Source organism: Colobus angolensis, unplaced genomic scaffold (genome assembly GCF_000951035.1).
Source record: "Colobus angolensis palliatus isolate OR3802 unplaced genomic scaffold, Cang.pa_1.0 Scaffold56, whole genome shotgun sequence".
Classification (NCBI taxonomy): Eukaryota; Metazoa; Chordata; class Mammalia; order Primates; family Cercopithecidae; genus Colobus; species Colobus angolensis.
In genome coordinates this window covers 12,307,651-12,322,473 of record NW_012119154.1, presented here as the reverse complement: position 1 = coordinate 12,322,473, position 14,823 = coordinate 12,307,651, and the positions used below count along the sequence as shown (strand labels likewise).

Below are 14,823 nucleotides of genomic sequence, written 5' to 3'. Positions count from 1 at the left end.
ATATACACCATGGAATACTATGCAGCCATAAAAAATGATGAATTCATGTCCTTTGCAGGGACATGGATGAAGTTGGAAATGATCATTCTCAGCGAACTATCACAAGGACAGAAAACCAAACGCTGCATGTTCTCACTCATAGGTGGGAATTGAACAATCAGAACACTCAGACACAGGGCAGGCAACATCACACACCAGGATCTGTCAGCAGGTGGGAGCCTAGGGGAGGGATAACATTAGGAGAAATACTTAATATAAATGACAAGTTGATGGGTGCAGCAAACCAACATGGCACATGTATACCTATGTAAGAAATCTGCACGTGGTGCACATGTACCCTAGAACTGAAAGCAAAATAAAAAAATAAAAAAAATAAAAGGCATTTTATACCAAACAAATACAGAAGTTCCACCAAGGATCATAAACAATATGATCAAGATAAAAACGACTACACATCATAACTACTACTATCGTCTCTCAATGGTGGGGTTAACTATTATTTGCTTTATAGTTTCCTTCCTATCAGAGTCCCAAGTTTTATTACCTTTTGGGATCCTCAATATTTTTTAATTGATACATAATATTTTACATGTTTATGGGATATATATGCTATTTTGTTACACGCATAGAATGTGCAGCGATTAAGTTAGTATGTCTGGAGTATTCAATACCTTGAGTATTTATCATTTTTGTGTGTTGAGAACATTTCAAGTCCTCTCCTTTATCTACTTTGAAATATATAATATATTGTTGGTAATTATAGCCACCCTATTCTGCTTTTTCTATAATGTATGTTTGTACACATTGACCATTCTCTTTTCATTACCCCTTTCCAACAACACACCGTACCCAGCCTCTGTTATTTGCCATTCTACTCTCTACTTCCCTGAGATAAATTTTTAAGCTCCTACTTATGAGTGAGAACTTATATTTGCCTTTCTGTGCCTTATTTCACTTAGCACAATGACTCCCAGTTCCATCCACATAGCTGAAAATGAAAATATTTCATTCCTTTTTTTTTTTCCTGAGACAGAGTCTCACTCTGTCGCCCAGGCTGCAGTGCAGTGGTGGGATCTCGGCTCACTGAAAGCTCTGTCTCCCAAGTTCAAGTGATTCTCCTGCCTCAGTCTCCCGAGTAGCTGGGACTATAGGTGCCCGCCGCCATGCCTGGCTATTTTTTTTGTATTTTTAGTAAGGACCGGGTTTCACCTTGTTAGCCAGGATGGTCTCGATCTCCTGACCTCGTGATCCACCTGCCTTGGGCTCCCAAAGTGCTGGGATTACAGGCGTGAGCCACTGCCTGACTGGCCTTCATTCCTTTTTTATAGCTGAATAGTATTCCATTGTGTATATATACACCAAATTGTATTTATTAATTGATGGACACATAGGTGAATCATATTGCAATAAACATGCAAGTGCATGTATCCTTCTTGATATACTGATTTCTTTTCCTTTGGATAAATATTTAGTAGTGGGACTTCTGGATTTTATGATAGTTTTTAAATTTTTGAGAACTCTCCATACTATTTTCTGTAGTGGTTATATTAATTGACATTCCTACCAATAGTGAGTAAGAGTTCCCTTTTCTCTGCATCCTCAATAACATCTGTGATTTTTTGTCGTTTGAAAAATAAGCTAACTGGGATATGATATCTCATTTTGATTTTGATTTGCATTTACCTGATGATTAGTGACACTGACAATTTCATATAGTTATTGGCCATTTTTACATTTTTTTAAAAATGTCTTTTCATATCTTTCGATGTCAGTAATCTCATTTTTACAGGATTATTTTTTACTGTTGACTTGAGTTCCTCATATATTCTGGATAGTAGTCCCAAGGCGGATGGGTAATTTCAAATATTTTCTTCCATTCAGCAGATGTTTCCTCATTCTGTTAATTGCCTTCTTTGCTGTGCAGAAGCTTTTTAGTTTAATAGCCTCATTTTTAGTTTAAATTGTCCCATTTGTCTATTTTTTTTTTTTTTTTGTCTTTGCTTTTGAGGGCTTACCCGTAACAATCTCCACCTAGACCAACATTCTGAAGTGTTCTGTGTTTTCTTCTAGTGGTTTATAGTTTTAGATCTTACATTTAAGTCTTTTATCCGTGCTGATTTTTGTATGTGGTGAGAGTTGGGGATCCAGTTTCATTCTTCTGCATATGAATATCCAGTTTTCCCAGTGCCACTTATTGAAGAGTGTGTCCTTTCCCCAGTGTATGTTATTTGTGCGCTTGTTGAAAATCAGTTAGCTGGAAATATTGAATTTATTTTTGGATTTTCTATTATGTCCCATTGGTCTATGTATCTGTTTTTATACCAGTGTCATGCTCTGTTGGTTAGGCTTGTAATGTATTTTAAAGCCAGTTAGTGTGATGCTTCCAGTTTTGTTCTTTTTGCTCTAGAATGCTTTGGATATTTGAGCTCTTTTTTGTTCCATATGATTTCTAGGATTTTTCTTTTCTGTGAAAAATAATATTGGCATTTCGATAGGAACTGCTTTGAATCTATAGATTGCTTTGGGCAGCATGGTCATTTTAACCATTTTCATTTTTCCCATCCATGAGCATGGAACGTCATTCCATTTCTTCCTCCTCCTCCTCCTCCCTCTTCCTCCTCTTCCTCCTCCTCCTCCTCCTCTTCCTCTTCTTCTTCTGTTGTAGTTTTCTTTGTAGAGATATTTTTGCCTTCTTGGTTAAATTTACTCCTAGGTATTTTACTTTTGTTGTTATTGTAAGTGAAATTGCCTTCTTTCTTTCTCAGCTAGTTTGTTATTGATGTATAGAAATGCTACCGATTTTTGTATTTTGATTTTGTATCCTGCAACTATATTGAATTCATTTATCAAATCTAAGAGTTTTTAGGATGAGTGTAGGTTTTCTTAGATATATCATCAGCAAAGACAAACAATTTGACTTCCTCTTTTCCAGTCTGCATGCCTTTTATTTCCTTCTCTTGCTTTACTTCTCTGACTAGGACTTTCAGTGTGATGTTAAATAGGAGTGCTAGAAGCAGCCTTTTCTTGTTCCAGTTCTTAGAGGAAAGGCTTTTAGCATCTCCCCATTCAGTGTGATGTTAGCTGTGGATTAGTCATATATAGCCATCATTATGTAGAGGCATGTTTCTCCTATGCCTAGTTTATTGAGAGTTTTTTTTTTTTATCATAAAGAGATGTCAAATTTTATCAAATGCTTCTTTTTTTATCTATAGGGATCACCATATGGTTTTCATCTTTCATCCTATTGATGTATTACATTTATAGATTTGCATATGTTGAATCATCCTTACATTTCTGGGATACATCCTACTTGATCCTGATGTATCATTTTTTCAATGTGCTATTGGTTCAGTTTGCTAGTATTTTGCTGAACATTTTTGCATCTATGTTCATCAGCAATATGGTTTATAGTTTTTTTTTTTTCTTCTTTTTATGTCCTTGTCTGGTCTCAGTATCAGGTTAATGCTAGCCTCACAGAATGTGTTAAAGACAATGCCCACCTCTTCAATTCTTTGAAATAGTTTGAGAAAAATTGGTGTTAGTTCTTTGAAAGTTTGGTAGAATTTGGTAGTGAAGCCATCTAGTACTGGACTTTTTACAGGTAGGTTACTGATTCAATCTCATGACTTGTTATTGGTCTAGTCAGGTCTTCTATTTATTCCTATTCAACCTTAGCAGGTTGCAATGTGTCCAGGAACTTGTCAATTTCTCGTTGGTTTTCCAGCTTCTTAGTATATAGTTGTTCATTATAATCTCTGATGATCTTTTGCCTGTCTGTGATATATTTTTCATTTCTGATTTTGCTTGAGTCTTCTCTATTTTTATCTGGGTTAGTCTAGCAAGTGGTTTATCAATTTTGTTTATCTTTTCAAAAAGCCAACTTTTGGTTTTATTGGTCCTTTGTAATTTTTTTTAGTCTATATTTTGTTTAGTTTTGCTCTGATCTTTACTATTTCTTTCCTTCTACTAATCTTCTATCTGGGTTGTACTTGCTTTTCCATTTCCTTAAGGTACACATTGTTGGATTGCTTATGTGAAATCTTTTTACCTTATTGATATAGGCATTTATTACTATAAACTTCCCTGTTAGCACTGCTTTTGTTGTATCTCATAGGTTTTTGATACATTGTGTTTCAATTTTCATTTGTTTCAGGAAATTTTTTAATTTCCTCTTTCTTGACCCAAAGATTAGAAACATGTTATTTAATTTGCCTGTATCTGTACAATTTACAAAGTTCTTCTTGCTATTGTTTTTCTAGCTTTATTCCACTATTGTCTATGAAGAAACTTGATGTAATTTCAATTTTTAAAAAATTTTTGAGATCTATTTTGTGTCCTAATATATGATCTATCTTTGAGAATGTTCCTTGTGCTAATAAGAAGAATGTGAACTCCATAGCTGTTGGTAAACATGTTCTGTAAATGTCCATCAGGGCAATTTGGTCTACTGTGCAGTTCAAATCCCATATTTCTTTGTTAACTTTCTAGATGATTTGTCTAATGCTGCGAGTGTAGTGTTGAAGTTTCTAACTATTATTGTACTGAAGTCTTTCTCTACCTTTAGATCTAATAATATATGCTTTATATATATATGGGTGCTCTAGTGTTGAGTACATAAATATTTAGAATTGTTATATCCCCTTGCTAAATTGATTACTTTATTATTACATAATGACCTTTGTTTCTTTTTTTTTTTTTCCTTAAAATCTGTTTTATCTGATGGAAGTGTAGCTAGTCCTGCTAGTGTTTGGTTTCCACATGCATGAAATGCCTTTTTTCATTCCTTTTCTTCCATTTATTCTTCCATCTTTCAATCTATGTATGTCTTTCCAGGTGAGATGAGTTTGTTGTGTGTATGTGTATATATGTATTAATATATCATATATATTTATATAATATATAATACATATTATATTTGGTTCTTTTAAAAAATCTATTCAGTCTGTATCTTTTGAGTGGAAAGTATATTCCATTTAGATTGAAGGTTGTTATTAATATATGAGGACTGATACCTGCCATTAATTACTGCCTTTGTGTAGTCTTTGTTCCCTTCTTTCTCTAACAGTTGGTCACTTTATGTTATATGTTACATATGCTTTGATTATTCTTTTTTTTTTTTTCATAATTGTGATTTGGTTGTTTTCTGTAGTGTTAACATTTGAGACTTTTCCTTGTTTTTGCGTTTGTTGTATCAGTGTTGTTTATATTTTTATGTGTTTTCTTGGTGGTAAATATCCTTCCCTTGCTTTCAGGGAATAGAATTCTCTTAAGCATTTCTTGTAGGCCAGTCTAGTAGCAATAAATTCTCTCATCTTTGGCTTATAGGGAAAGAGTATATCTTCTTCATTAATGAAGGATAACTTTGTTGAGTATAATATCCTTGGCTGACATTTTTTTTCTTTCAGCACTTAGAATACATCATTCTATTTGCTCCTGGCCTGTGGGTTTCTGCTGAGCAACCCACCCTTTGTCTGATGGGGGTCTCTTTATAGGTGACTAAACTTTTATTTGTTTATTTATTTATTTTTTGCTGCTTTTAGAATTCTCTCTTTGCCTTTTGAAAGTTTGACTATAATGTGCTGTAGAGAAAACCTTTCTGAACTGTGTCTACTTAGAGAGCTCTGAACCTCATATCTGGGTATATTAATATCTTGCTAAACTTGGGAAGTTTTCATGAATTATTTTGTTAAATAGGTTTTCTAATCCTTTTATTGGATTCAGAAACACCAAAAATTCTAATGTTTTGTCCCTTTGTGGTATCTTATATGTTATGCTTGCTTTGATCTTTTTTTCTTTTATTCTTCTGTTTTCATTTTTATCTAACTGGGTTATTTTTTAAAAACCTGTATTCAATTTCTGAGATCCTTTCTTCTGCTTGATCTAGTCTATTGCTGAAGTTTTCAAATGTATTTTGTGTTTCACTTAGTAAATTCTTCAGTTTCTGAATTTCTTTTTTTTTTTTTTGAGACAGAGTTTCACTCTTGTCACCCAGGCTGGAGTACAGTGGTGCAATCCTGGCTCACTGCAACCTCTGCCTCCCAGGTTGATGTGATTCTCCTATCTCAGCCTCCTGAGTAGTTGGGATTACAGGCATATGCCACCACACCCAGATAATTTTTGTAGTTTTAGGAGAGACAGGGTTTCACCATGTTGACCAGGATAGTCTCAATCTCTTGACCTTGTGATTTGTCCACATCGGCCTCCTGAAGTGCTGGGATTATAGGCATGAGCCACCGCGCTTAGCCTGTTTGGTTCTATTAATGATATCTATCTCTTTGGTAAATGTCTCATTTATATCCTGAATTATCTTTCTGACTTCTATTGCTTTTTAATATTCTCCTACATCTCACTGAGCTTCTTAGTATCAATATTTTGAATTTATTTTATGACTTTAATAATTTTTACTAGGATTTATTGCTGGAGAATTATTGTGTTCCTTTGGTGGTGTCATATTTTCCTGCCTTTTCATGCTTCCTGTGTCTTGATATTGGTATATGCACATCTGGTAGAATAATCATTTCTTATAATTTTTTTGAATTTGCTTTCATAGAGGAGGACATTTTCCGGAAGATGTTATCTATGAAATTAGATGGGTAGGAAATTTTGGCTTCTATTCTCAGTATGTACTGTCCTGTAGCCTCTGTATAATATCTTCAGTTGTAAACAGCATCAGCGGTGTCTATTATTTCCTTCGTGGCTTAGGGTATGGTTGTTAGTGGAGGCTGTAGTAAACTTTTGCTGGGGTTTGGACAACAAGTAGGCCAGCCTTTGGACACCTGCAGTAGCAGTAGCGGGCTGAGTGTGCCTGTCCTTGGACCCTAGGGCAGTGTACACTGGTACCATTGTTAGTGAATCCAGGCAAGCCAATTTTGGGGCCCCTGGGTGGCTTGCTCAGGTGGTTCAAATGGCAGTGGTAAGTAGATGGGTAGGGAGGTTCTTGAGTCCCTGGGGGGCTGGCATGTTATGGGTAATGGCATTTGCAGTGGCGAGGCAACCCTCTGGGACCCAAATCTTCCACACTGATATTGACAGTGGCTGTGCCAGCCTGAGTGGGCCAGCCCCCAAGCCTGCAGGTGATGTGTGTAAGTTGGTGGCAGTTATGGTGCTAGCAGCAGTGGTTGGGTGGGCATGACCAGAAGGGATGCTCAGGTGCCAATGGTGGTATACTGAAATGGGCAATCTTCAGGCCCCTAGATGGTGTTCCTGGGCACTGAGAGGTAGGACCGAGCTGGGCGAACCTGTCCTTAGGCCCCCTGGTGGTGTGTGCGGGCACTGGTTGTGGTAAGCAGAAGCAGGGTGATCCCCTGGGAGGCCAGTACAATGTTAAGGTAAGGGCCACAGCAGCTGTAGACCATGGCCCTCCTACTGGAAAGGAAAGAGCTGCTTTGAGAGTGTGTACTTTGCTTGCATCTCAGCCCCACCACAGTGGCAGCAGCTGTGGGCACAGAAATTTATCCTGAGGTACATGAAAATATGTGGCTGCTACTCTATTGTGGGATGAAGGGGTCGCTGCCTGTGGCTCTTGCCTCAGTCTTGGTGGCAGCCAATCCAGCCAGGGAATGTCAATGGTGCTTCAAGGATGTGGAGATGCATGGGCTGTTGGGCATCAGGGTAGGATGCAGTCTGGTGGGGGCTGGGTCTTTGAAATGGTGTCATGCCTAGGACTCAGAGGTTTGTGGGATTCAGCATGAGCTCTCTCTCTCAGAAGCAATACTGTTGAGTGGTCTTCAGCTCCTTATATTAGTCTCAGGGTCCATGACGGTCAAAGGGTTCTTCTTTGGCTAGCACTATAGGAGCCTGTGGTGGGAATGTGGACTGTGAAGGGTCTCCCATTTACCCTTGCCCAACATTAGGGAGCCTCTCCAGGCTCCCAGCGAGCCCTCACTTCCCTTTCCTTTCTTTTTGTTTTTGGTGCTTCCTGTCACTTTTCTGTTGAATTCCAGTTTTCTCCCTTAGATGATCTATTCAAAATGTGACAATCTACTTGCCATTTTGGCTCCTCTCCATGGAGTAGGTGCACATGATGAATCCAGCTGACCACTTTGAAGACTCCTTTCTAAAACTTTAAAGGCTATAAAATTTTACCTGGACTTCCCATTTTAGTTATTTTAAACAATGCTGCAATGAAGTCTTCGTTTCTTTCTGTCTGTCTCTCTCTCTCTCTCCGTGTGTGTGTGTGTGTAGGTCCTTATTTATATTTGAATAGTTTTGTGGAATAAATATTTAAAACTGGAATTTATAGGTCAAAGGGAAAATGTCTTTAAAATTAAACAAATTAGAATGGACAAATTGCCTTCCAATATATTATTTCAATTTATATTCTCATAAGAAATGAAAAGGTTGCCTGTTTCTCAACAATCTCACCAGCATTGGTTATTATCATTAAAATTTTTGCTGATCAGAAAGATATAATAATTAACCTCATTATTTCAATTCCCCAATTTTTTATTAGTGGAGAGTTTGAACACTTCGAATCTGTTAAACATTTGTACATTAATCATTTGTGAATTGCCTATATCTTTTTCCAACTGGAGAAATTTATCTCTCTTATTAAATTTTGAATACTTAAGTTTATTGGGGTTGTTAAGCTTTTGTCATGAATTACAATTTCTAAAGTTTATGTCTTTTTAATATGAACTTTAGCCAATTTTTTAGTCTTATCTTTTAATACTTATGAGCTTCACATTATGTTTTTATAGTCAATTATTTTTATACCCAAACCTGATTATTTTTCCTTTCCCTGTTTTGATAATTTGATTCATATTTTCAGGCCTAAATAGAAAATTGCTTTCTCTGCAATGTGTTGCCAGTCTCAGGCACACTAAATCATTCCTTTTTCTGTGTCTTATAAAAACACATAAACACATATATCTAACTACTTTTCATAGATAATTTTATACACATTTGCCTTTTATACACATCTTCTCAAGTATAGAGACCATGATCTGTGTCACAAAGATCATAGGTGCAAAATTATTACGACTAGACCTACTGTATGTGCTTGATATATCTATGAATCTTGGATTATATAAGATGTAGGGCATTATGCTAAGGGCTGTTGCCTAAGCCTTTCCAGACACAAATAGGCTACATAGGTATTGGTTTTTGATACTTAGAGCTGAAGCCTCCTCACATATATCTGGGATGATTCAACAACTATTTATAAAATGGAATAGTTTTAAATAATTACCACCAACTCCCTAGGGAAGAATCCGATACAGGTTAAAGGGTTTCCTTCAAAGTTTACAAAGAATAAAAAAAAAATTGCAAAAGTAAGAGTTATGTAGTTAGCATCAATCATTCTGGGAGAACTTTTAAGTGTTAATATTATTATCTACCTCGTGAAGACATGACAGGCATGCTTACACAGTCTATGAATAATACAAACATGGGATATAAAGTAACATATTCTTTTTCTTTTTTTCTTTTTTTTTTTTTTGAGATGGAATTTTGCTCTTGTTGCCCAGGCTGGAGTACAATGGCACTATCTTGGCTCACTGCAGCCTCTGCCTCCCAGGCTCAAGTGATTCTCCTGCCTCAGCCTTCTGAGTATCTGGGACTACAGGCACCCACCAACACGCTCAGCTAATTTTTGTATTTTTAGTAGAGACGGGGTTTCACCATGTTGGCCAGGCTGGTCTCAAACTCCTGACCTCAGGTGATCCACCTGCCTCAGCCTCCCAAAGTGTTGAGATTATAGACTTGAGCCAATGCACCTGGCCTAAACTGACATACTGGACAACAGAATCAAGAACTTAGAAGTTCCTTGAAAACAGACTGAAATGTCAAATTGTTTGGAGAGACTCCACTCACCTTTATTTACTAACCCAATGGAGTTCATTTTTCAGTGATATTAAAATAATTCGAATTAAAAAGGCACACATTCTCTGCCATTCAAATATCCTTTGCTAACAATCAGAACAAAACATGGTGATTCCATTTCATGACTAGTTATCAATGTTTAGGTTGTATCAAAAAAATCAGTAAAACTGGGTTAAATTTCTCAATTTCAAGATTTCTATCTCTAAGAATCTGACATATTTTTTCATGTCCATAAGTCCCTATTTCTTGTATAGTGAGAGAATGCTTGGCTAAGATCCTCACTTAATGAATATTGTATTTAAGAGGAAAGGAGTTTATTTGCAGACTTTAGGAATTATTTAGCTATTAACCTATACATGGAAAAGAGTAAAGAAAATATGCTACCAAGTAACGGGAAAAAGAGCCTCACACCAGTTGTTGTAGCAGTTCAGAAAGACTAGAAATCTGAAAGGATCCTACTCCCTACTTTCTAAACCAGAACACTAGCCATTAACATCCTGGGTAAGTTTACCATTTTTCCATTGTTGTTATCCAACTCCATTTTTGTGGCCTTGACACATGGACATATATGAGGATATAAAAATGTTGGAATAGTCATAGGGTTTTTTTTTTTTTTTTTTTTTGACAGAGCAGCCACAGATAGGCAAGTTTACTCAGTTAAATTATTTCTCACTCTACCTTTATGTTCCTTTCAATACAGATGCCTCCAAGTGCGCTATTTCGTTTACCTCACTGGCGAAACCTCATTTGGTTTCATTTTGTCTTTTAGCTCTTTCTGAATCTCCTCCTATGGGGACCCGCTGTGTACCTTCAAGCACTGGGCATGACAAGCACAGCCCTGTCCTCCTTTAGGACAAATGAACAACTACAACACTGTGTAAGAAGTAATTATTAAGCATTACAGGGCAAAGAAGAATTATCCAGAGATGAGAAAAAATGAATGCTATCCTCCAGGAGAACATTTCCAAGAATATAAGGAAGTAAGAAACAACATGGCACATTAAGACACTACATGCTAGAAATGGGTGTGGTGGCTCACACCTGTAATCCCAGCACTTTAGGAGGCCGAGTCGGGTGGATCACCTGAGGTCAGGAGTTCGAGACCAGCCTGGCCAACATGGGTGAAACCCCGTCTCTACTAAAAATATAAAAATTAGCTGGGCGTGGTGGCGCACGCCTGTAATCCCAGCTACTCAGGAGGCTGGGGCAGGAGAATCGCTTGAACCCAGGAGGCAGAGGTTGCAGTGAGCCGAGATTATACCACTGCAGTACAGCCTGGGAGACAGAGGGAGACTCTGCTCATCAAAAAACAAAATTCAAAAAACAAGCAAAAAACTACATGCTTCAGTGTGTAAGAGAAAAGTGTTCATTTTTTAACTTCTTTAACTTTTCGCCAACTTTTATGAGTCCAAGACTCAGAATAGAAAATCCCTGGAGAGAATAACGGGCTTTCCTAGGCGGACCCTATCCATCAACTTAAGAGATGATATTTTACGAAAATTGGGAATGTCCTAATTTTTACCTGTCACATCAGAGTTTACACATATTTATGTTGAATTATGATCTATTCCAAGGCCTTGAATGACCTGCCCCTGGAATTATTTGATAGTTTCATTTCACTAGCTCAAGGATTGAGAACTGTATCTGTCTTGGAATGAAAGGGGCCAATGAAAAAATGTATTTTTCCCTAATCAAATTAGTGACAAAACATCTATGTATTTACTGAGTTATAACTTTCATTTTTTTGGTTTCCTCTTGCCTTTCTCCACTTGACTTCCTCCCAATATTAAGCAGTACATTCTATATCCAAATGTACACAGCAAAAATTCCAGTAAAACATATCGAACAAGGTAAGCCGTTTTAAAATCATTCCCCTTAATCTTGTCAACAGATACTCTATGATATCCCACTGTCTAGCTTAGCCCCACTATTTTTCTAGAAATTTTTGGTAGAAAAGATAGCAGGACTTGTGCAGTAAATAAGTGATAAAAAAAAGAAAGAAAGAAAGAAAGAAAATCCACCAACATTATGAAAATGCACAAACACAGGAAATCTAAACATCTCAGAAAGGTGTTCTAATATGATTAACCCATTAAACTCCTTAGCTTACCTGGGAAGTATGTAACATCTATGATCTCACCACTTTATAAATGAGGAACTGGGGCCTAAGATCATGAGTGACTCTGTGGTATAGCCAAGAAAAGCCTGTTTCATGTATTAGTTTTTTCTTCCCTCTTATTCTATCACCAGGTACTTAAACCTACATATGCACATAGAATTCTTGTGCATAAATTCCTCCTGCATTAAAGAAGGATAGAGAAGTGGTTTGTTATGGTAGAAAGTGCTCTGGATCGGATTCAGATCTAAAATCTGATTCTTTGCTGGCCACAGTGGCTCATGCCTATAATCCCAGGACTTTGGGAGGCTGAGGTGGGCAGATCACAGGAAGATAGGAGCTCAAGAACAGCTTGACCAATATGGCAAAACCCTGTCTCTACTAAAAATACAAAAAGTAGCCAGGTATGGTGTTGCATGTCTGTAATCCCAGCTACTTGGGAGACTGAGGCAGGAAAATCACTTGAATCAGAGAAGCAGAGGTTGCAATGAGCCGAGATCATGCCACTGCACTCTGCACTCTAGCCTGGGTGACAGAGTGAGACTGTGTCAAATATATATATTTTTTATATAATATATATTATATTATATAATATATATTAGATATTTTATAATATATATATGTTTATATATATATATTATTTTGCTGTCCCTACCAGCTAGAAAGCCTTGAGGTGGTACCATCTTTTCTAAATTGGGGTTGACATGGGGAATGATCAAGATAAAAGATGTAAATAATCTCCCTCCCCACACGAATGGAAACACATGTATTATAGATATTTGAAGCAGACCCAGAATCCATAATCCACACCAAATCTTCTCTCAGCTAACAATGTTGACTCTCTTCCCAAAGGCCTTGGCCATTCAGAGCCACTTGCCTTTTCACACACTATTGAAAAGACAGGTTTAACAGAGCTATAAATAGCATAGACCCAAAGACTGAAGAGAAAGCCCATGCCACTCACCCACATGGGGTCACTCAGGTCCGAGTCCTGCATGCGGATACAGTCCATGCTAATCTCAATCTTATTTGTCGCACCATCTTCTGATGGTTCATCCACAAAGTTCAAGTCAATAGGCTGAACTGAACATATAGGCCTAACACATAGGAAAGAAAAAAAGTGAGTTAGGCATGGAAAGGGACTGAAACATACTCATACTGTTGTTAACAACAAGCACTTTCTAATTCAAAGTCAGCAAGGCTCATTGGTTTCTTGAAGTTAGAAGCCCTAGGTTTGAGTCCCGGCTCGATCACTTATCAAATGTGTAATTTCAAGCAGTTCAAATCCAATCCTCATTTGTTAAATGGGGATCATGACCTCCTCCCTCCTCAGATAATTACTGGGTATGATGCAGGAAATAATGGCTGCATCTGTGATAGAGTATTTTATACTCTATTCCTAAGGGTCTCCAGTGTGCTGAAATTCTCTTTTTACCTTTTCTTAATTTATTCACTTATCCAAACCTGCTTTGAATAAAGAAATAATAATAATACTTTTCACAGCAAGGTATAAACAACACAATTTAGTGTTTTATCTTCTCAGTGAATACCTGCATTATAAAAGTAGATAAGTCTTCAAGCCAAAGGAATGGATTCTGAGTATCAGAGAAACATTGGGGAAGTGAATTTGGAGCAGGAGGGCTTAGGCCCTCCAAAATTATATCACCTTGGATTAGTAAGGATCTTTTGGAGTTAGAAATGGAAAAAAATCACCACTGAATTTTGAACAAAGCGATGGCATTGGAGTCATTAACTTTTCCTAAATAACTTCTACTGATTCTAGAAAAAACATACCATACTAAGCAATATTTTGACCACCCACATTTACCTATTTAGCTCAAGCATAACATTTCTTGCTTGTTTTATACTTACTGTTCTAGAAAATCCCAGATATGCTGGAAAACCTCTGGACTGAGGAATTCATTTGTCTGTGTGCTCTGGGACATGGTGGATCGGTAATAACTTTCTTTCCAAGAGAAATGAGCTGGGGTTTCTACGAAACTTAAAAGGACAAAAATGAAGCCAGTATTATACTTTCTGTATTTATGACACTGAATATTTACATTAAAGCATACTCTATCATGAAAACATCAAGTGAATCTATAAAATCATGCAGGTATATATGTAGCACATGTTACAAGTTACACAATTGGCATTTCTTCAGGCAGTGTAATGAATCCAATTTTGCCAGAAAATCAGGCAGATCTCCAACGCTAGACAATCTCATCTTCTATCAAAGCTCTCCTTTCCTAACTAATAGTATTATTATGCTCTATCCCTCCACTATCCAACATCTGTGTTCTGTAGGTTTTGAAAAGAGAATAAACATTTCCTCATTAAATCTGACAGCAAGTCTGACCTATCATTAAACCCATTTTGTAAGAGTCTCAAATGATTATCTGCCCATTCTGCCACCAGCAGGTAAGAAACAGAACCCGGAAACAGAAATGAGCTCAGAAAATTTAAATTTTTTCCCCAGTTTAATCGTCCCTCCCATAACCACAATCTTAGAATCACACTCAGGGACAATGAACTCAAACCTGCAGACCTAATATTTTTTAATCTTTTTATCGCCAGTTACTTACCTTGATGTGTGGGTGGTTCTTAATTAAAGTGTAGCATTGTATGTTAGACTTAATAATAAGCAAACATCTCAACACTTTGCAAATGAATCCTATTTCTGTTTGCTTCATTTTGCTGCTGAGCCCTGAAGTTTGCTTTACTTATTTTTTTTTATTTTTGAGATAGAGTCTCGCTCTGTCACCCAGGCTGGAGTGCAGTGGCTGGATCTCAGCTCACTGCAAGCTCCACCTCCCGGGTTTATGCCATTCTCCTGCTTCAGCCTCCCGAGTAGCTGGGACAACAGGCGCCCGCCCACCTCGCCC

General features: G+C 37.1%; 1 protein-coding gene across 4 annotated transcripts in view; it reads right to left on the bottom strand.

The window, feature by feature from the left end:
• Positions 1-14,823, bottom strand: part of TP63 (tumor protein p63) — a 267,496-nt gene that overhangs the window by 147,715 nt on the left and 104,958 nt on the right. For all 4 annotated transcript variants that reach the window (XM_011961604.1, XM_011961606.1, XM_011961609.1 and 1 more), the window contains exons 2-3: positions 13,811-13,939; positions 12,903-13,035 (exon numbers count right to left, since the gene is read on the bottom strand). In XM_011961604.1, the coding sequence (XP_011816994.1) occupies positions 12,903-13,035; positions 13,811-13,939 (262 nt within the window). The remainder of the gene's footprint in view (positions 1-12,902; positions 13,036-13,810; positions 13,940-14,823) is intronic.